The sequence below is a fragment of the Eubalaena glacialis genome, chromosome 15 (genome assembly GCF_028564815.1).
Source record: "Eubalaena glacialis isolate mEubGla1 chromosome 15, mEubGla1.1.hap2.+ XY, whole genome shotgun sequence".
Classification (NCBI taxonomy): Eukaryota; Metazoa; Chordata; class Mammalia; order Artiodactyla; family Balaenidae; genus Eubalaena; species Eubalaena glacialis.
In genome coordinates, this window is record NC_083730.1 from 53,255,122 (window position 1) to 53,277,066 (window position 21,945).

Genomic DNA, 21,945 nt, shown 5'->3' on the forward strand with positions numbered 1-21,945 from the left:
ATGTTAGCATCTCTCAAAGTGTGCTCAGAATTCCCCACTGGAAATGCATTTTAAGTAATTTTGTTGGTCACAGAGATCATCAGTCTTATCTCTTAAAGTTACAAGAACTATTTGGCCAGAAAGTATAAAGTATAGATTCTTTCTTACACATCTAGTTCAACAAACCTGGATCCAAACGCCTTTTAGTCATTTCAAAAAAGCAAATCTGTCTTCAAATGCTAAGAATATTCAGAAAAAATAGGCCACAGTCTCCAAAGCCAATAATTAAAAGTTACAAAAATGTTTCCAGCAATTGGAATAAATATATGGCCTTCTAAGAAGATGGGTTTAAAAGAAAATCTTCAGTTGGATATCATGGGCTTGTTTGTTTAAATAACAGTTTTGTTACTTTATATTGTGTCCATAATTAAAAGCAGCCTCTCCTCTTTCTTCCTTCCTTCTCTGGTGTCCATTCTGCATCCCCCTCAGCCCTATTCCCTCAGTACTTCCAGCTCTCTGTTTAGACATCAATCTCACCACCTTCTCTGAATCTCGGTCCTCAGAATAATTAGGATTCCAATCCAGTATCACATCCTAAGAAATGATAAGTGTTTACAGTTTAATAGTGGCTGCAACACATTTTAGATTGCTAAAAAGAAAGGCCAATTGTCAAAGTCCAATCCTTGCATATAGTGAATGCTTAATATATATTAACGAGCATTATTGTTGTTATTTTTGTTCTCATATTTGTATCTGAGTTTAGAGTGGGGCCCTGTTACCTCCAGTCTGTGAGTTATTTGCTGCATCAGACAGTTCTGAGTCCCTAAGACTGACATGATCTCACCCTCTTCATGAGCATGGGGAAAACACTGCATCAGTCCTTAGAGATGGGGGGAAGGGGATCATGGGTGGGGCCTCGCTTCCTAGCACCCCTCCCCCAGCACTCACCTTCACACTCATTGCTCTGCTCCCGCGTGGCAGGCCGCCAGTGCCTCTGATTGTGCCCTGCACAACAGCGATCACATGTCTCCCCACAGGTGTGGTGCTGGCATTCACACCGAAACCTGGGCATGTAGCAAAACACATCTCAGTTACTGAAAAGTTGTTTGTTTAACTGAAGTATAAGATCAGTTGCTCCTGTGTGAAAAACTGAGTCATCATGGTCACCTATGGTACCATTGAGTGATTATGAGAACAAAGCACTTTGCATATGCTATTTCAAGTCCCCCGATCCCGCTTATTATCTCCATTTTACAGGTGGTAACACTAAGATCCGGAGATATTTAAACACTTGCCAAAGGTCAGGAGATGATAAACCGAGGGCCAGATTTCTAACTTAAGTTTGTCTGACTCCAAAGTCCCAGCTCTTTCTTCTCTATTATGTTATATATCAATAAATCAACACAGGAGCAAGCAAGTGCTGAGTGTACTGAGGTGTGCTGAATATCAACATCTTCACAAAAATCTAGAGTAGTCCTGTGAGATGGGTCAGGTTTCTTACTTTCAACCTGGGGTCTGGTGCAGAGATTCACCATATCCAAGAGACAGTTACTAACAAGATCTCAGAGGACCCTGCTCCAAGAGTCCATGCCAGCTCCAACAAACAGCTCCATCACAGGAAGCAAAGCTCAGATTACTCAACAAGGCAATGGGGTAAAGACAAAAATCGACATTCAAAGAACTACACACCTGCCTTAGAACGTTTCTGAGCTAAAATGAAATCGTTGTAGCCATGGCGTTGGATGAGAACTCCAAGCTCTGAGCTTCCATTCGTCTGTGCTTGAAAGAGGATTCAAAACAGAGTCTAAGAAGACTCTTGGCTGTGCCCATGGGGATCCCCTCAACTCTTCTGAGGGGAGGTGGGATGGTTATGCTCCTACGGGAAGGCGTCATCCCTCTCCCAACTCAGCTCCCCGTTAAAGCAAATGGACATAGACTTAACTGGCAGCACAGAACAGCTGGAGTCCAAATGGGCTTTTGTCAGAGATGCAATTTCAGCTCATTGCCAATGATGTATTTGCAAGCTGAACTGAAAGAATATTTAGGGAAAATTGCTTGAAGAACATATAGTCCTACTACCCTTTTTCTTTTTTTTGGAGGAGGGGTTTATTATGGAGTCCAACTACTCTTATAGGGAGATTCACATTGAGCATTGAAAAAGAAAACAGAGCTGGGAACTTGTCTGAATCATATTGTCACTCCCAAATAATTGCTTTTTCTGACTCTCAGCCCAGGTTGATGGTTGATGTAGAAAATTTGTCCTTGCATCAGTTGTAAGGATGTTATTGAAGATGTTGTTGACTGGAGAATCCTCTTCACGATGGCCACTCCATCCACCTCCAGGTAGATTTCTCATCTGGCCCTAGCATCAACACTCATCTTCTCCTACACAACTGATTACTTTTTAGATTGTGATCATAGTGAAATATGAAACTGAGCAGGTCTCCCTTTTTGAGTTGACTGCCAGGAGGCTCAGAATTAAATCTGTGATCCATCCATGTTTCCATACATCAAAGTCAGCATGGTACCCATGCTTGATTAAATCCTCCTCTGCCTCATCATAGGTTCTGCTTGATTTCTGATTGTCCAGCCATGGCTCCCTCCATTGTCATTGAATCCCCTTCAATATAAGATTTTTTCCTATTCATGGAGGCCTCCATGAGTCATTTGTGCAGGTCACAACAGGCAGGGGGAGGCAAGGCAGTTGTGCTGATATAGACCAGTGGCAAACTGAGCCTTTCACTGAGGGACGGGGAGACAGCCTCTCCACTCACACACGCTGGGAGCAGTAAACTGCTCAGTGCAGAACCCCCCAGGTCTGCCAAGGGCACGGGGCTCGGCAGCTCTTCCAAGTGGGAAGCTCAACCCCTCTCCGATGACTTCTCCTCCTCTCCCAGGTGGCACCACTTTATCTCAGGCTCAGGGACCAAGAGTGACCTCTTTTCTCCCCTCTCGTTCCAACTCAGGTCTTCCCTGACCCGGCTTCTAGTGCCTTATGGCCTACCCTTCAGAAGTCTACATGGCAGCGATGGTTTAATCATTAATAAGCTCTTTGCTGATTAAGGGCTAGTCAGTTGATGGATTCACACTGTTATCTCAGAGAGCACCACCTGATCCCTGAAGGAGGGCTGACAGCCTTAGGGAGAAGGGCACCACAAACTTACCACGTAAGTTGGTAGCTGGCACCTCTGCCTGACCATGAAGCTAGGCCTTATGATGTACAAACCAGAATTTGACTAACAGTAAAATGTACCCCTGGTAAATGTTGCTCATGTGGAATTGGAGACTTTAAATAAAACATTGAGAGACAATCATTACTATATCCAGCGTCTGGTAATTTCCAGCCCTTCAAAGTATCCTTCCTAAGGTGATAACATGAGTGTATACAATTGCATAACACTTAATATTTGAGATCCATGCATCTTACTGTATGTGAAATATACCTCAATTAAAAGCAAAACGGTGTTACACCCATGTTCATAGCAGAATTATTCACAATAGCTAAAAGATGGCAGTAACCTAAGTGTCCACCAACAGATGAACGGGTAAGCAAAACGTGGTGTATATATAATGAAATATTATTCAGCCTTAAAAAGGAAGGAAATTCTGACACGTGCTATAGTGAGGACAGTATGCTAAGTGAAATAAACCAGTCACAAAAAGACAAATATTGTGTGATTCCACTTCTACAAGGCACTTAGAGTAGTCAAATTCATAGAGTAGAATGGTGTTGCCCGGGGTTGCTGGGAGGAGGGAATGCCGAGCTGCTGTTTAATGTGTACAAAGTTTCAGTTCTGCACGATGAAAAGAGTTCTTGGCTGCACAACAATGTGAGTGTACTGAACACTAGTGAACTTAAACCACCCCAACTTAAGAATGGTTAAGACGGTAAACTTTATATTATGTGCACTTCACCACAATTTTAAAGATGAAAAAGGATCTGAAAACATATACCCCTGATCTCACTAGACCAGGGATGACAAACAAATATTATTTCTCTTGCCAACTCTACTCAATTATTTGTGGCTGCCTGGGGCAGTGTCTGGAGCAGGGGTGGGGGAAGGGGGTTTGGGTGGCTTTGTACCTGATCATGCATAGAGTGCTGTGATTGATTAACTATGTCTGCTATGGGCTGGTTGCAGGTGAGAGGGAAGTGTAAGGGTGGAGGAGGGGAGACATACACATCACCTACTTGTTGACATTGCAACATTCTCGTTGCAGGCAGGAACTTAGGGAGTATTTAATAGGATGCAAACATCTACTGAAACAATTAGATTTATTCATAGAAAGCTGAAAAATCTGTACAATGTACTCACAGTTTTTCAGGATTGTTTGCACTGCACACTTCAGCATGGCCATTGCAAACACACCGCCCACCAATGCTGATATCCTTTATGCTATAATAATACTATAGAACAGAAAACAGAATGTGTCAGTTTTACTAAACCCCAACGTGAACTTTCCTTTACTAACCTTTAACATACATCTGTATTGACCCTGCTTCCTTCCATCCTGTACTCCTAAGCCTCCCTCAACACAAAAGGGAGCCACGTTTGGGTGTGACTTTTCTTACAAAGCAAATACATTCCCCAATCAAATTTCATAGCACACTGCTGAATCTGTCCATTTTTAAAAATCAAATGCTTTAAAATGCACAGAGGGAAGTTACCTCGGAAAAGAATCATACCCTATAGCCTTTGGGAAAGGGATTAAGTGCTTCCTAGTTTCTCTTTTTTTTTTAATGTAAATCTGAGTTCCATAAATTGGACATATCTCTTTACCAAAAAACATAATTTTTATAACAAAAATTTTGTAACTACTGTTTTTAGGCTTCAGGAAAGGAGAGAATATTCACAAAGATGGATCAGATACAGCACAGAGACCGGCAGGACCTGCTAGCAGTTGCGGAAGCCTTGCTAGGTCAGGGTTAATAAAGCCAAAGGCAGAGGTTCAAGCTCCAAAAGGCCAGACAGTTGCAGACCCAGCTGAGGCTCAGTCCCTAGACCAGGCCAACGATATGCATAGGCTATCTCGTGAACAAGGCATGTCTCCAGCAAGGTGGAGGCCTCTCCACTCGTGACCATAGGTGGCACCATCCGCCAGCTCCCTTACTTCTCAGACTTGGCAGGAGGCACAGGACTCAGTAAGGAATTCAGAGGTTGTAAAATCATCTTTCTCACTGAGGTCATGCCACCAGTGAGAATATCTGTCAGTGAAGAAGTCTGTTAATTCACAGGGACAAGAGGGGTTTTGTATCTTTTTGTTGTTGCTGAGATTAGTCATCCTAAACCTCCCCACAGTCACTCGGGGTTGGGGTTCTGTTCTCATCTCCTCCCTAAAAGCTGTTAAGTGTCTTAGCTTCCCGGCAACGTCTTACTTAGTCTAAAGGCATTAACAATCCCTCTTGTTAATATGGATAAAATTCAGTATTGGGGGGCTTCTGTGACAAGTTCACACTCAGAAGCTTTCATGCTGATCACCACAGAAATTTCTCTCTACACATGGGTTAGGGCAGCAGCAGCAAGAGAGAAGCCCTCCATCAGCCTTCACCCCAGCACACATGATACGTGTGATAGGACACCTGGTATCCTGGCTCGTCCACTTAAAGAAGCAACCTAGACCGCTGGGGAGGGAGTGTCAAGATTATATATGTGATGCGCTCCACAAAAGATTACTTAATAGAGAAGACTATGTTCACCGAAGTGAAAAGAAATCTACATACATACGAGTACCAATCTTGCAACCCTAAAAAGACAGAAAAAAAAGTGGTGAGGTACATTTGTGGCGAGGCTCCAAAACACCTGGAGGAATGGAAACGCAGTCTGGCTACAGTTAATCAGAAAGCCCGGCTCGCCCTTGTAAATTGCGTTCTTGGATCCAGTGGTAGTTCCTACATACAACGGCTCAGAGGGAGCTAAGGGGGCTTAAAAAGTCAGAAAACAGGCCCCCTACACTCCAGATGACTGGCCTTTTTGGAAAATGCTCAAAACTGTAGCAAAACTTAACTTTCCTCTCTCCCTTCCTTTCCCAGCTCCCTGACTTACCTACCTAAGAAGCCAAACTCTATAAGGTACGCTGGCATCTTCCATTCACCCTCCCAAGTCCACTCTCCACCCTTCTCCACCCTGCCCTTTGCCCTGGGGCTAAACTTTACGGGATGACAAGCGCCTCTTGCTCTCTGGCATCCTGTTAGGTTTGACCTAACCTAAGGGAGGAACTGGGAGGGAATCAGAGGGTGGGAGAAGAGTGAGTTCGGGATATTTATTCTGCTGGTTCCCTCTGTGCCCAGGAGACAGGGTACCGTCCTGACACTGAGCGTAAACGATGTTCATCTAATACTAGTGGAGAGTACTGCTGCTCACCAATGCCCACACCCCTCTGCTTTGGCTCGATTACATCACCCAGCCTCCCGCATCTCCACGGGGCTCTACGACCAGTTCCTGCCAATGGAAGTGAGCTCTGTGGTCAGGAGATGGTTCCTCCCTATGCTCTTTCTCTCTTCCCTCATCTGCTGACCAGGTGCATGGGGTGCAGAGGAGGACCCTGAGGTCCTACAGGATGGCTGTGCCTCTACAGAGAAACAGCCTGGTTCCCTGAATAACTCTGTGGAGGTGATCCCACCTGCCGACCCACATTAGACTGTGACATGAGCAAAAAATGAACCTTTATTGTGTTCGCCTCTGAGACTTGGGGATTATTTGTTATAATAGCAGACTAATACCAGGATGGCTGTCCTCTTTTGCCTTTCATCTTCTCTGAATATGATTTGTCTTTAACCACCAAACTTCTAAGCTATACCTAATATTTCAGACAAGAACAACTCTTACGCCTATGACATTACTGGCTATAAAGTTTACTTGAAAGAGTTCGAGGCAATGAATTTGATAAGCAAGCAAGGTACCAAAAGCTGCTGTCTTGGCACTTAAAAGCACTACTCACCCGCCGAGTGACGGTTGGATCTCTCTGTGCTTTGGAGATGAGGTGTCCAAGAAGAGTGTTGGTTCGGAGAAAACGCAGGCGGATGTTTGTTGCCTTGGTGAACTCCCTCAGGGTGTGAGAGAAAGTAAAATTTTTTGCGCCTGGACGACCATTTATCAAGGACACCACAACCTAAAAGAACCACACACACATAGAGGGGGAAAAAAGTCCTTTTATCAAAATTTAGCTGCAAGTAACTAAAAATAACTCACATTGCCCCCAAACACTTACTTGGTTTCTTTGAGTCATTAGATGTTTCAAAACCTGGGCTCTCAGGTTTTGTAAATCATTTCATTTACAAACCCTTTGTTCTATCACTGTCATTGTGGGGCTATAAACACTATGAAATGTTCAAAGGATAACATTAAAATCTACAAATATAAAGAAACAATTTTTGTCAAGCTGCATCAAAGAAACAAAGCTAAAGTAATCTAAAATCCCAAAAGAGGGTGAAAAAAGGAAGCCTTTGGATATAAAGTTGACAGTGAAGAGGACAAAAAAAAATCTATATAAAACCCAGGTTTCAATTTTTTTTTTTTTTTTTTTTGGCCATACCACGCAGCATGTGAGATCTTAGTTCCCTGACCAGGGATCGAACCCGCGCCCCCTGCAGTGGAATCACGAAGTCTTAACCACTGGACCGTCAGGGAAGTCCCCCAGGTTTTGTTTTAAAGCTTGAGGCGATGAAGTCCAAGTCCTAACCAGTTACTGAGACATGAAACACTGACCGATCACTGGAAGATACTAGATACAGCTGCTCAAGAAAGATCTCTCTACCTAAGGAGAACGAGACTGACACCCTTTAAAGAAGTTCATTTGAAACTCACTCCATGGGATGCTTCTCTGATTTTCCCCACTCTCTTTTCTCATCTTCCCTAACAACAGCCTGGCTGACTTCACAAGGACCACATGCAACCCCAATGAGACAGCAATTGTTTTCTCCCCTACAGATGATGCCCATCCTGCCAAAAAGGATCAGGGATTAGTTCTGCCACCAACCCCTCCTCTCCCCACTCTTACGGGAGGTAATGTGCTTGTGAAGCAGTGGGAGGGGTCTTCATCACAATCACCAGTGACCCACTTTCTAAATAGTCCACCAGAAAAAAGAGTTCAAGACCTGTGGGCCGTGAATCCAGAATCCTGAATTCCCAAGGAAAATTAGACCTCAAACAGAATTTGCAATGTCAATTATACCTCAATTTAAAAAAAAAGATTTCCAACCCAACTCAATCTGGGAGTCTTTGATGTGATTCCTTTCCATCTATGTTAGATTTCCTTGAAAGTGCAAGTTTCACAATTATGAAAAATGTGGCATCTCATGTTCATTTCTGAGTCTTATTTCTCAAGGCCTCCCAAATCTACTTACCTCACCATTCTCCAATGGCACGATCCGGGAATAATCAGTAGTACAAAGTACATCATCGTCTCGCGTGATCGCCCTATTTGCTTCCTGTCCAAACTGTTCCAAACAGTCTACTTTAGAATCTAGGAAGGAAACATGTTAATATTGTAAAATAAAATATTATCATCTTGCTGTAAATCTCTTAAGAAATCTTATGTTTACTTAAGAATATACATGAAAAGGGAAAGAACAGAGAAGCATTTAAGATTTTTAGACAGAAGCTTAGAATGAAATTCTTAATTCACGAAAGAAAATACCAAGCCATTTCAGGCCACGTGACTTTCAACAGAAATGTTTGGAGATATGGTTCTAAATCCTCATTCCTCATTAGGCAAGTCTACCCTCTAAGGAGCATTCCTGGAAAACCCAATGCCTTTGTAAGCCAAATTCCTGTCCACCTCAATTTGTCACAGGGTTCAGAGACCCAGACATCCTTCATTAGTGAAGACGACAAGGTCAAGGTAAGTAATGTGAAAGGCAGGATCCATAAGGATGGAGCTTAGTTCCTAATTCTACATAAAAGGAAATGGACTGGGACTTCCCTGGTGGCGCAGTGGTTAAGACTCCATGGTCCCAATGCAGGGGGCCCGGGTTTGCTTCCTGGTCAGGGAACTAGATCCCACATGAATTGCCACAACTAAGAGCCCACATGCCTCAACTAAGGAGCCCGCCTGCTGCAACTAAGACCCGGCACACCAGATAAATAACTAAATAAATAAAATATTTTTAAAAAATGGGACTTCCCTGGTGGTGCAGTGGTTAAGAATCTGACTGCCAATGCAGGGGACACGGGTTGGATCCCTGGTCCAGGAAGATCCCACGTGCCGCGGAGCAACTAAGCCCGTACACCACAACTACTGAGCTCTCGTGCCACAACTACTGAAGCCTGTGTGCTTAGAGCCCGTGCTCCATAAGAGAAGCCACCACAATGAGAAGCACACGCACTGCAACAAAGAGTAGTCCCTGCTCACAGCAACTAGAGAAAGCCCACATGCAGCAACGAAGACCCAACGCAGCTAAAAATAAATAAATACAATAAATAAAATTTTAAAAATATATATATTAAAAAAAAGGAAATGGACTGAAGCTATGACCCAGTTATAGGTACACTGCTTCCCCCTAAATAGTAGCAAGAACCATTATCATAAGAGGTGTTTCAACCCCAGTTATACATGTGTATCCTTGGAATTCATGCAAATGTGCTTGAGAAATAGGGATGTTCCAAGGGTAACCTGGAAAGTTAAAATTGACCAGCCCCTGACTAGCCACACTGAGAGACTAATTTTCTACTTAAACCCACAGTCTTGATCTGCTGCCAATAATTCAAACCCCTCATAACATGGTAGGCTAGATTACTTACGAGCAAAATATTGCCAAGGTGAGTAGGTGCTTCCGAAGTCAACGGATCTTTCCAAGACCCAAAGATCAGGGCGAGGAGAATTTGCAAATTTGATTAAAATATAGGCCACCTGGAAAAGCTGATAAAGCAAAGGACATACAGTTACTCAAGTCGCCGCATCTGTCCACACCCTCCATCATCTCTATATGATGCTGGTTCCCAAGGCAACACATCTAGCCACACCTCTCCCAAGATCCAGATCCCATTTCTAACTGCCTACTGGACATCTCTAATTGGGTGCAGCCTCTCAAGCTTATCATGCTCAAAACCAAAATAATCATTTTTTCTCTTTCCACCGAATCTATACATTAATCTTTGTCACATCTTAATCATTATACCCTTGAATTTCAACCAGCCTACACAGCACCTTCAAGTCTGTACATTCAGAGAAGTCTGATGTCAAACAACAATTATCGTCGGCTAAGCTCTTCCAGGAGCAGGAGCCGATAGTACAGCCCTGAGCGTCTCCCGGGAGTGACACAGCCCTGGTTCCAGATCTTGGAGAGCTCACGGCTGCAGAACTGAGACCTGAGCGGCTGCTTGGTAGAGTGTAGCACCTCCTTCTCCTGTGCCATCTCCACTCACCCCCTCTTTTCCTGATTTCTCTCCCTCTTACTGATTTTCTTGTTCATCCTCATCACTCTTTGCCCATGGCCAGGACAATGCAAAGGTATGGGAGAGATGAAGCACGGCTTTGGTCCAGTTTCTTCATCCTCCCACTCTTGAATCCCAACATGCCTCCATGATGGACCCCAGGAGTCCCTGCAGTCTACTCCCACCCCTTTCTCTCAAAACTTATACCTGGCTTGACTTGTGAACCCTGAGAGTCTATATGCTTATCAAAGAGCCTAGTATGAGTTCATTGGTCATGACAATGAACATGGGTGTTAAACAAATCTGCTAACATGTTAAGAAGTGAGGATTATCCCCACCCCACACTCCCCAACCCCAAGGAAGAGATTCAACAGTGACTTTCAGAAGAAGACTCTGCCACCTTATTAACTAGCCCAGTAGAGCCATTTCAACAATGAGCTCATCTAGTTAGAGAAAGAGGCAGTACTCAGACCCTGTGGGATCCTTTTATTTCTTAGAGAAAGAAAAAATAAGGGATTTTCATCTTTATATTTTTCACATACAATAGTATGGTAAGAGTCATATATATTTTTTAAAGTCTCAGAGCTACTAGTTGATTGTGAATGTTCCCAACTCGACACTAGAAGCCAAAATCTCTAGGACACTGGTTCTCAAATTTTAGTCTCAAGATACCTTTACATTTTTAAAAATTATGGAGGACTTTAAAAAGCTTTTCTTGGGCTTCCCTGGTGGCACAGTGGTTAAGAATCCGCCTGCCAATGCAGGGGACACGGGTTCGAGCCCTGGTCTGGGAAGATCCCACATGCCACGGAGCAACTGGGCCCGTGAGCCACAATTACTGAGCCTGCGCGTCTGGAGCCTGTGCTCCGCAACAAGAGAGGCCGCGATAGTGAGAGGCCCGTGCAACACGATGAAGAGTGGCCCCCGCTTGCCACAACTAGAGAAAGCCCTTGCACAGAAACGAAGACACAACACAGCCATAAATTAATTAATTAATTAATTTTAAAAAAAGAAAAGAAAAGAAAAGAAGAGAGTTTCTGTAGCTCCTTCAAAAAAAAAAAAAGCTTTTCTTTATGTGGGCTATGTCTATTAATTAAGAAATACCATATTAAAAATTAAGGCTGAGAAATTTTTAAAATACATATTACTAATTCATTTAAAATAATAAACCATTACATGTTAACATAAATACCATATTTTATGAAAAAAATACTATATTTTCCAAAACATAAAAATTATAGTGAGAAGAGTGGCTTTGATTTACATTTTTAAAATCTCTTTAAATGTCTGCCTTCATAGAAAACAGCTGGATTCTCATAGCCACTTCTTCAGTTTGTTGTAATATGTTGTTTTGGTTGAAGTATTTGAAGAAAATCTGGCCTCCCATAGATCTGTAATAGGAAAAAGGACCTAAGAGCTTGTAGACCTCCTGAAAGGTCTTGGGAACCCCATGGGTTCTCAACCGCACTTTGAGAACCACTGATCTTGGTCACAGAGATTATCCCTTGCTCTAAGAAGCCCCTTTGCTTACTTCTCTGTGGAAGGAAGAATTGTCACACCAATTACTGAAAACCCTAAGTTCAGCCAGTTTTGTCTCAAACACTTGCTCTTTGATCTTGAAAAATCTGCTTCCCTGGGTTCAGATTAACGCTCTCAGAGTGTCTACCCATCCTTGGAAAAAAATGATCCCACCTCATGTAAAGTAGCAGGGTACAAAATTAATGTACAGAAATCTCTTGCATTCCTATACACTAATGACAAAAAATTTGAAAGAGAAATTAAGGAAACACTCCCATTTACCATTGCAACAAAGAGAATAAAATACCTAGGAATAAACTTACCTAAGTAGACAAAAGACCTGTATGCAGAAAACCATAAGACACTGATGAAAGAAATCAAAGATGATACAAACAGATGGAGAGATATACCATGTTCTTGGATTGGAAGAATCAACATTGTAAAAATGACTGTACTACCCAATACAATCTACAGAGTCAATGCATCCCTATCAAACTACCAATGGCATTTTTCACAGAACTAGAACAAAAAATTTCACAATTTGTATGGAAACACAAAAGACTCCGAATAGTCAAAGCAATCTTGAGAAAGAAAAATGGAACTGGAGGAATCAGGCTCCCTGACTTCAGACTATACTACAAAGATACAGTAATCAAGACAGTATGGTACTGGCACAAAAACAGAAATATAGATCAATGGAACAGGATAGAAAGCCCAGAGATAAACCCACGCACCTAAGGTCACCTTATCTTTGATAAAGGAGGCAAGAATATACAATGGAGAAAAGACAGCCTCTCCAATAAGTGGTGCTGGGAAAACTGGACAGCTACATGCAAAAGAATGAAATTAGAACACTTCCTAACACCATACACAAAAATAAACTCAGAATGGATTAAAGACCTAAATGTAAGGCCAGACACTATCAAACTCTTAGAGGAAAACATAGGCAGAACACTCTATGACATAAATCACAGCAAGATCCTTTTTGACCCACCTCCTAGAGAAAGGGAAATAAAAACAAAAATAAACAAATGGGACCTAATGAAACTTAAAATGTTTTGCACAGCAAAGGAAACCATAAACAAGACAAAAAAGACAACCCTCAGAATGGGAGAAAATATTTGCTAACGAAGCAACTGACAAAGGTTTAATCTCCAAAATATACAAGCAGCTCATGCAGCTCAATATCAAAAGAACAAACAACCCAATCCAAAAATGGGCAGAAGACCTAAATAGACATTTCTCCAAAGAAGATATACAGATTGCCAACAAACACATGAAAGGATGCTCAACATCACTAATCATTAGAGAAATGCAAGTCAAAACCACAATGAGGTATCACCTCACACCAGTCAGAATGGCCATCATCAAAACACCTACAAACAATAAATGCTGGAGAAGGTGTGGAGAAAAGGGAACCCTCTTGCACTGTTGGTGGGAATGTAAATTGATACAGCCACTATGGAGAACAATACGGAGGTTCCTTAAAAAACTAAAAATAGAACTACCATATGACCCAGCAATCCCACTACTGGGCATATATCCTGAGAAAACCATAATTCAAAAAGAGTCATGTACCACAATGTTCATTGCAGCACTATTTACAATAGCCAGGACATGGAAGCAACCTAAGTGTCCATCAGCAGATGAATGGATAAAGAAGATGTGGCACATACATACAATGGAATATTACTCAGCCATAAAATGAAGCGAAATTGAGTTATTTGTAGTGAGGTGGATGGACCTAGAGTCTGTCATACAGAGTGAAGTAAGTCAGAAAGAGAAAAACAAATACCGTATGCTAACACATATATATGGAATCTAAAAAAAAAAAAGGTTCTGATGAACCTAGGGGCAGGACAGGAATAAAGACGCAGACGTAGAGAATGGACTTGAGGACACGGGGAGGGGGAAGGGTAAGCTGGGATGAAGGGACGAAGTGAGACAGTAGTATTGACATATATACACTACTAAATGTAAAATAGATAGCTAGTGGGAAGCAGCTGCATAGCATAGGGAGGTCAGCTCGGTGCTTTGTGATCACCTAGAGGGGTGGGATAGGGAGGGTAGGAGGGAGAAGTGACAGGGAGGGGAGATGGGGATATATGTATACGTATAGCTGATTCACTGTGTTATACAGCAGAAACTAACACAACATTGTAAAACAATTATACTCCAATGAAGATGCTAAAAAAAAAAAAGCTAGTTAGGAATTGTAAGGTACTCTGAAAACCATAAAGCAATACCTAAAGGAAGGAGAAATAATTTCCAGAATACATGTACCATTATTACATAGTGAAGGAATTCATAGGAAATCCAAGAACTCCCAGTTTAGAAAACCAGAACAAATATATTTCCCTTAAGACTGCACATCTCTCTTACACCACATCAAAATAAGACTGCTTTTAGATATGTAAGAGAGAATACAAATGAAACATTTTTGGATACAGGAATCATTTAAAACATTCTTAATCTCTTCCATCAAAATCCTATAATCATAGCATGTCCCCTAAAAACCCTATTTATTTAATAGTGTGTGACCTAATGGTTACTATGTTCTAGGTACTATGTCAAGCACCTCACAAACATTCTCACAATGAAAGTGGGATTTTATTAACCCCACTTTACAGATGGGGAAAGTGTGACTTCGAGAGGTGAAATAATGTGTCCACATCTTGCAGGTGTAAAAGTCCAGCACCTTTGTATATTCTACTCACTGATCATTAGCAATGCCACTGAACCTGATAGATACTTAATATTTAACCTGTTTCATCCTGGGGAAAATAACTGTCAAAGAAGTTCCAAACATCATTATTTCCAAATATGCTAAAAGTCCATTACAGGGAGCCCAGAGGTAGGGAGCTATGTGATAATACATCTCGATGGTTATTTGAGCGCATTGGTTTCTAAAGCTGCACTTTCTGCTAGTACAAATCCCCATAAATGAAGTAGCCTTGGTAGCTCAGAGGGAACCTCTCTTTGTTTCATCCTGTTCTGCGATAACATGTGATCTCTTTAAAGCAGCACATCAGTTAAAAATCCCACATCTAGCAGCAAAGGGAGGCATGCCGCAGTGTGTCCCCTCTGCATGTTACATAAACCTGCCCCCCGGACCTAATTTAACAAGCTCTGGGATTCCACCAACTCATCTTCCAGCACCTACCACACAGGACTTTCCACTCCAAAATGCTTCCCTCCCATTTTCATCTTAGGAACTTGATTCTGAGATTACTAAGCACAGGATTATGTGCCCTGACACTGGGAGGCTGCCTTTCCTTCTTGCTGAGTCCATCTGCAGTGACAGACTCTGTTTCTCTCTCCCTATCACTGCAGTGCAACTTGCAGTGGCTTCTTGCCGAGCACTCCAGCTCTGCAGCCAATCTCCCCTCGATGTATAGATTCAAAATGGTGCTGAGAGGCGGCCTCTGGAGTGGGTTCACAGTGGGTTCACGCATGTTAAACCAACAGGTATGGATTTATTCTCTTCTACTTGATAATTTTAAATGCTGTGCCTTCTAAATGGCTCCTTCTGTTAAACCCGTTATCAGTTACTTATGTTTGCTCTTTGATCACTCAACATACTTCAAAGCACGCCTGAGTGACACTTGAGACTCATGGATGTAAATGAGGGCCCTTTACGAAACAAGAAAGAACCAGGCAATGGAGTCACTAGAAGCAGAAACGCAAAGGCCAAGTTGTGCATTTTCAGAGAAATAACATTTGGGAGTTAAGGTAAGGAGGGAAAAGTGACCGAGAAGGATAGAGTTGTCATCCTCTCTCCACATGCTTCTGAAACAAGCTAAAGATGGCTTGAACTTTGCTGATGAGCATTTAGATGGAGGTACAAAGTAGTCTTTTAAATAATGTTTTAATGAAGCAGATAATAATCATAAAAGGTGCAGCAAGAGGCACTTTGACTTGCAAAGCCTTCAGGGGGAGCAGGTGAGACAAGCCAGCCCTTTCTGATCCTCAAGCACGTCATGCTGAAGCCTCTGAGATTCCAGCTCCTACAGCCCAGCATCTATTTCATTCCATGGCCTTCCCAGATGCAGGTAGCAGCTGTTCAATAAATGCCATGAATGAATGGATGAATATTACAGTTGTGCAGTCACCACCGAGTTTGGGAAGTGGGCACCAGTTAGCACCGTTGGGTGCCATGCTCGGCGGTGGACTGCTAATGGCAGAGGAGAATCAACTCCTGGTGGCAAATCTTTGCTCTGCCACCCACCAGCCACGTGACTCTAAGTCCATCACTGAAGCATTTTGTGACTTTATTTCCTTGTCCATAAAATAATAACATAAAACAATCAAAAAAGATATTTAAGTACATAGGTGAGGGACAGTAATATCCACTTCATACAAATTTTACATCCTCCATCTAAAAGAGCACTTACTATGCTCTGTGGCATATATGTGTTTTCATATGTCATCTCCACTAGACTGACATCTTTGTGTCTCAATCACACCTGTTTCCTCAGAGTAGATGCTTAATAAATGTCACTGAATTGAAATGAAATTTAATAAATGGGACATGTGAAACGGCAAAATATTATGCACATGTATTTAAAGTCACATCCAAAATTAGCTTCTTACTCAACTAAACAGCACTCTCTCCTCCAAAAGTCTAAGTTATAATGTGAAATAAATCTATTATCATAGCCTTATAATTTGAAAAACATACTGTTCCACAATGCAGTGTTTCCTGATTTGCTTCTTCCAACTTTTTATTTTGAATAATTTTCAAACCTGTAGGAAAGCTCAAAGAACAGTACAATGAATATCCCTACACTTTTCGCTTAGATTCACCAAATGTTAACATTTTGCCACATTTGTACTTTCTCTCTCTCTCTATGTCTACACACACACACACCTTTTTTTAACCTTTGAAAGCAAGTTTCAGACATCATTATGCTTCAACCCTAAATATTTCACCATGTACCTCCCAAGAACATGGACATTTCTTCTACATAAACTCAACATTTTGATGCCTAGGAACTTTTACCATTCATACAAAAATCTTATACAACACACTGTACATATTAGAATTACCCTGATTCTCTTAACACTGCCCATTGCATTTTTCCAATCCGGGATGCAATCAAGGATTATATATAGCATTTACTTGCCAAGTCTCTTGTCTCCTTCAATCTAGAGCAGTCCTCCCACGATTTTTCTTTCCTGACATTGGCATCTTTCCACAACAGAATGTTCCCCCATCTGAATGTGTTTGATTATTTTCTCATCATCTGATTCAGGGTAAACATTTTGGCAGGATTCCTACCCATGGGACATAGTCTTCTCATGGCATCATGCCAGGGGCATGGGATGCCAGGTTGTCCTGTTATCAGTGATGTTATGTTTGATCACTTGCTTGAGAAGATGACCACCAGATTTCCCCTTTACAAAGTTATCTTTCTACCTTTGTCATTAATAAGTAACCCATGGAGAGACATTTTGAAACACTTATTTTTATTAACTAAATTACAAACTTTCCTACTATCCATGTAAAAATAACAAATAAGAGTTAAGAAAAATAAGTCCCAAGATACGGAATCAAACAGTTATAGTTCCTTTAAGGCTGATGCCCCTTTGAAAAACTTATCTAATGAGCTAATTTTATAAAAACTTTTTTTAATATTTATTTATTTATTTGGTTGTACTGGGTCTTAGTTGCAGGCTGGCTCCTTAGTTGTGGCATGCGAACTCTTAGTTGCAGCATGCATGTGGGATCTAGTTCCCTGACCAGGGATTGAACCCGGGCCCCCTGCATTGGGAGCGCAGAGTCTTAACCACTGCACCACCAGGGAAGTCACTATAGAAACTTTTTAATTGAGAAGGAAATATGCAGGTCAAGTGGAATTAAACTCCATTTTGGTAAACTTGTTTGAAAACTTCTTATAAAATGAAGTACAATCCTCATTAAACGATCAAGGCCAGTGATGAAAATATGACTCAGCTGGCCTGAAAAAGGATCCTTTTAATCCTGGTGCAAAGAGCCAATGGCTTGGCGAGGGCACTTCTTTCGGGTTTATCATCACCCTGTCCTATAAAACCCAGAACTTGGCACCATCGAAAAGAGAGTGCTTAGGAGGAAAGTCACTGTGTCCTTCAGGTCCTCTTACTGTTTCCCAAAAGCACCTGCTCACCGTTGAGGGAAGGTCGATCATTCCAGAAACTTACAGGAAGGGACTCAAGAGGTCCCAGGTCTATCTCTCACCCAGGGCAAGAACCTTCACCCTAGAATCTCCTTTTGAGAGGAAAGGAGACCCACTGCGTTGCTAAGTTCTGGCCACTACATGTTTCCTCGCTGTCCTGAAAACTTTTTCTCATAATATCCCCACCTACCCTTTGGGGTAGCACAGATTTCTACCATTTATCCCACATGACAGCCTGCCCAGAATTTAAATACCAACACCACATCTCCCTAGGTTCTTTTTAAGGAATTAAGATTCAAGTCAGCAGGAGGCAAGGATTAGGGTAGGAAATGGAAAGGGGAAGAGAATTAAAGTATCTCGCTTCCTCATTAAAAATAACTACAATAACCTGAGAAATAAAAATCCTGAACCAAAATCAAGTCTAAAGATTTGGATCACTCCAATAACTTGGAAAATGACAAGCCCGCTATTTTTTAATGGAAGATTTCAAGAAAAAAATCAAAAGACAAGGAGAAGGTGAAACATTTGCATGAAACATTTATGACTGATGAATTCTTAACTCTGGAGGAAAAAAGTGATTGAAGACATATAGCATGGTTTTCAGTCCTTGTGGACGTTATTATTCCCCAAGTAGACTCAAAGGGCAGAGCTTGAAACTAACATATGTTACTCAAGAGCATTTTATCCACAACTAACAATTTACAGATAGATTTAGTGGTGATTTTAAATAAGTTGAAGCCCATTGGAATCCAAGAACTGAGCTCAATTTCACAATGAAGTCTAATTTTTTTTTTTTTTTTTTTTTTTAGAGGTAGAAACTATTTTAGGCATCGCTTAATCTCACTGCTTCATTTTAGAGATGTAAAACGGGGGCTCACAGAAGATACAGACGGCCCTCAGTACCCTCGGGTTCCACATCTGCAGATTCAACCAACCATATTTTTCCAATATGGAAAATATTTGGAGAAAGAATTCCAGAAAATTCCAAAAAAGCAAAACTTGACTTTGCCACACAATGGCAACTACTTACACAGCATTAACATTGTATTTACGACTATTTACATAGTATTTACATTGTATCAGGTATTAGAAGTAATCTAGAGATGATTTAAAGTATGCAGGAGCATGTACTTAGGTTATATGCAAATACTACACCATTTTATATGAGGGACGCGAGCATCTGCACGGCTTGGTATCCTTGGGGGGTCCTGGAACCAATTCCCCCATGGATACTAAGGGATGAATGCTCATGATCCTCCGAAGGCCATCATGTTAGTCATTCTGCGAAACAAAGTAAAATGTGCATCCCCACAACCACCCCGAACTGGAGAACCGTATCTAGTTAGAGCAGATGTGCAAAGGAGTACTAGCGCACAGAGCTGAAGGGTGGCCTTCAGGAGAGATGGTTCACTTCCATCCCGACAACTCAGAAGTCTAATATTTTATCCAACGTTTTACAGCTACACTCAACTGTCAGGGATTTTTTTTTTTTGTCCAGGACCTGATTCTCCCTATAAAACTCACTTTCCCTCATTCACGCTTTTTTTTTTTTTTTTTGCTAATTTATAATAAAATTGGGTATGACATTTAGTTCACTCACTGAACTGATAAAGAGCCTAAGAATTTGTCTGACAAACTATACAGGACAAGGGAAATGATAATCTTGTTCTTCCAAGGCAAAGAGATTTAACTAACTCAACTTTCGTAACGAGCAAACCAAGTTATCTAATTCCTCCTTTAATCTATCTAAATTTTTTTAACTCAACAACTCCTAAAAAATATATTGATTTCTACAGGTGACTCACACCGTGATAAAGTTCAGCAAAGTATTGCTCAATGATGATTTACCCTAAATCAGATCCTAAATGATGTTATTTATCATCATTTTTCATAAATGAGTCCACATTCTTCATAATGTTGCAGTCCTCCCCTTGGCCAATATCCTTCTCCCTAAAGGGTATTCTCATTTCTAGCCTGCACTCATAATGGTCCTTTCCTAATTTTAGTCACATCTCTTCCTTTCTCCCTGTGACATCTTTCCTGAGATTTAGCATCCATGGCTAAATCAGAATGTTACCTAAGGCTAAAATTTTCCTTTTGGCTGTGTTTCCAATGCTCTTATTAATGGCAGGGCACTTCGGAGACCTTTTTGACAATAGCTGTGCATATCTGTAAGGCATAGTGCTGGTCACTTAAATGGACTCAGCGTATTCATTTTTATTAGTCAGCTTTTTTTTTTTTTTTTTTTGGAATGAGCTTTAGGCTGAAGTGTGGTTTCAAATCAGCTGGGCTATAGATTAAATATTCGTCTTAGAACTTGTCCTTTGGCCAAAAGCTGTCCTTACTTTCTGAACACTAAATCCCCTAGCGTGGCAGTTCTCCAAATGGACGGTATCACCATCTGGGGTATTTTATTGGTTGTCACAATAACAAACCCAAATAAGGAGAGGGACCATGCACCTGAAGAGGCATCAACCTCCACCCTGAGAAAGATCACTGCCAGTTCTGGGTGAGGAGGCTGGAGAAAGGACCCTGTTGGATGTTTTGCCTTTTGTCTGTTGGATTTTTGAGGATCCAAACGCCCTTCCCACCTTATGAATCCTGCTGGGAGCAGAATGCCCCTCCACCTTTAGAAGCTGAAAATGTCAGTTCTTCCAGCTTCCCTGGCAGGTAAGGCAGCACGGGTACCTGACCCAGGCTCAGTGAATTGGATGTCTCCTTCCGAGATTTTGCATCTAGAGCAAATGATACAAAAAGGCAGGGACACGGAAGAATTGTTTCTAGAAGCAACAAATATGGCAGCCCCCTCTGGCTTCTGGGGACAGTGGTTGACCCCAGCAGGGACATACTGAGTCCAGGATCCGGGCTGACTGTGTCGCCACCAGCTGCAGCAGCCAGCGTTCAGCCACAGCTCTGTCCTCGCAGAGGGACCTGTGATTCTGACTGTGCTGCCTCCTTTGCTTCTGCCCATTTCCTGAACCTGATTCTCTACGATCCTTAGACCCTCACCCACTACCGCACGTCCTCTCCTTCAGCCCTCAAAGGTGACTTTTTCTCTTTCACCAGTAAAATTAGAACTATCGAAAAGGAATCCCTTGCCTTCCCATCCCAAATCCATGAGCACTTTTGCATCTGCACATCCTCCTCCCTTCCCTCTGGACCAATGGAACAGGAGCCCCCTCCCTCTGCACTCTGGATCTCATCCCCCTCCTGCCTTCTCTTGGATCCTTCCCATCAGCTTTTATCTTATGTATTTATTTTTCAATTAAAGTACAGTTGACTTACAATATTCTATTAGTTTCAGGTGTACAACATAATGATTCAATATTTTATAGATTATATTCCTTATGAAGTTATTATAAAATATTGACTATATTCCCTATGTTGCACCTTACACCTTTGATTGTTATTTATTTTATACCCAGTAGTTTGTACCTCTTAATCCCCTTTTCCTATCTTGCCCCTACCCCACCCCCTTCCCAACGGTAACCACTAGTTTATTCTCTGTATATGTGAATCTGTTTCTATTTTATTATATTCACTCGTTTCATTTTTTAGACTCCAACTATTAGTGAAAACATATAGTATTTGTCTTTCTCTGTCTGACTTATCTCACTAAGCATAATACCCTCCAGCCATCAGCTTTCAACTGACTCTTCCATCCGAAGTCAAGAAAATGCCTCTCCTTCCATCCAAACCCTCCTCTAGGTCCACCTACCTCCTTCTTCCTGATGCAGCCACACTTCAGCAAAGGGTGGAGTATCCCCCTTCCTCACCTCTCCTCTAGTTCACCCAGAGTTCAGTTCTCAGCCTTCTCTCACCTCACTCCACACAATGTCCATCTTACACCACTGACTCCCGATTTATACCTGTAGCCCAGACTTCTCACATAAACTTCAGACCCAACAGCCTAGTTAATC

General features: G+C 41.7%; 1 protein-coding gene across 2 annotated transcripts in view; it reads right to left on the minus strand.

Annotated features, from left to right (window-relative positions):
* Window positions 1–21,945, minus strand: part of LAMA3 (laminin subunit alpha 3) — a 233,763-nt gene that overhangs the window by 169,748 nt on the left and 42,070 nt on the right. For both annotated transcript variants that reach the window (XM_061170276.1, XM_061170275.1), the window contains exons 3-7: window positions 9,720–9,837; window positions 8,324–8,442; window positions 6,919–7,089; window positions 4,296–4,387; window positions 928–1,043 (exon numbers count right to left, since the gene is read on the minus strand). In XM_061170276.1, coding sequence (XP_061026259.1) covers window positions 928–1,043; window positions 4,296–4,387; window positions 6,919–7,089; window positions 8,324–8,442; window positions 9,720–9,837 — 616 coding nt within the window. The remainder of the gene's footprint in view (window positions 1–927; window positions 1,044–4,295; window positions 4,388–6,918; window positions 7,090–8,323; window positions 8,443–9,719; window positions 9,838–21,945) is intronic.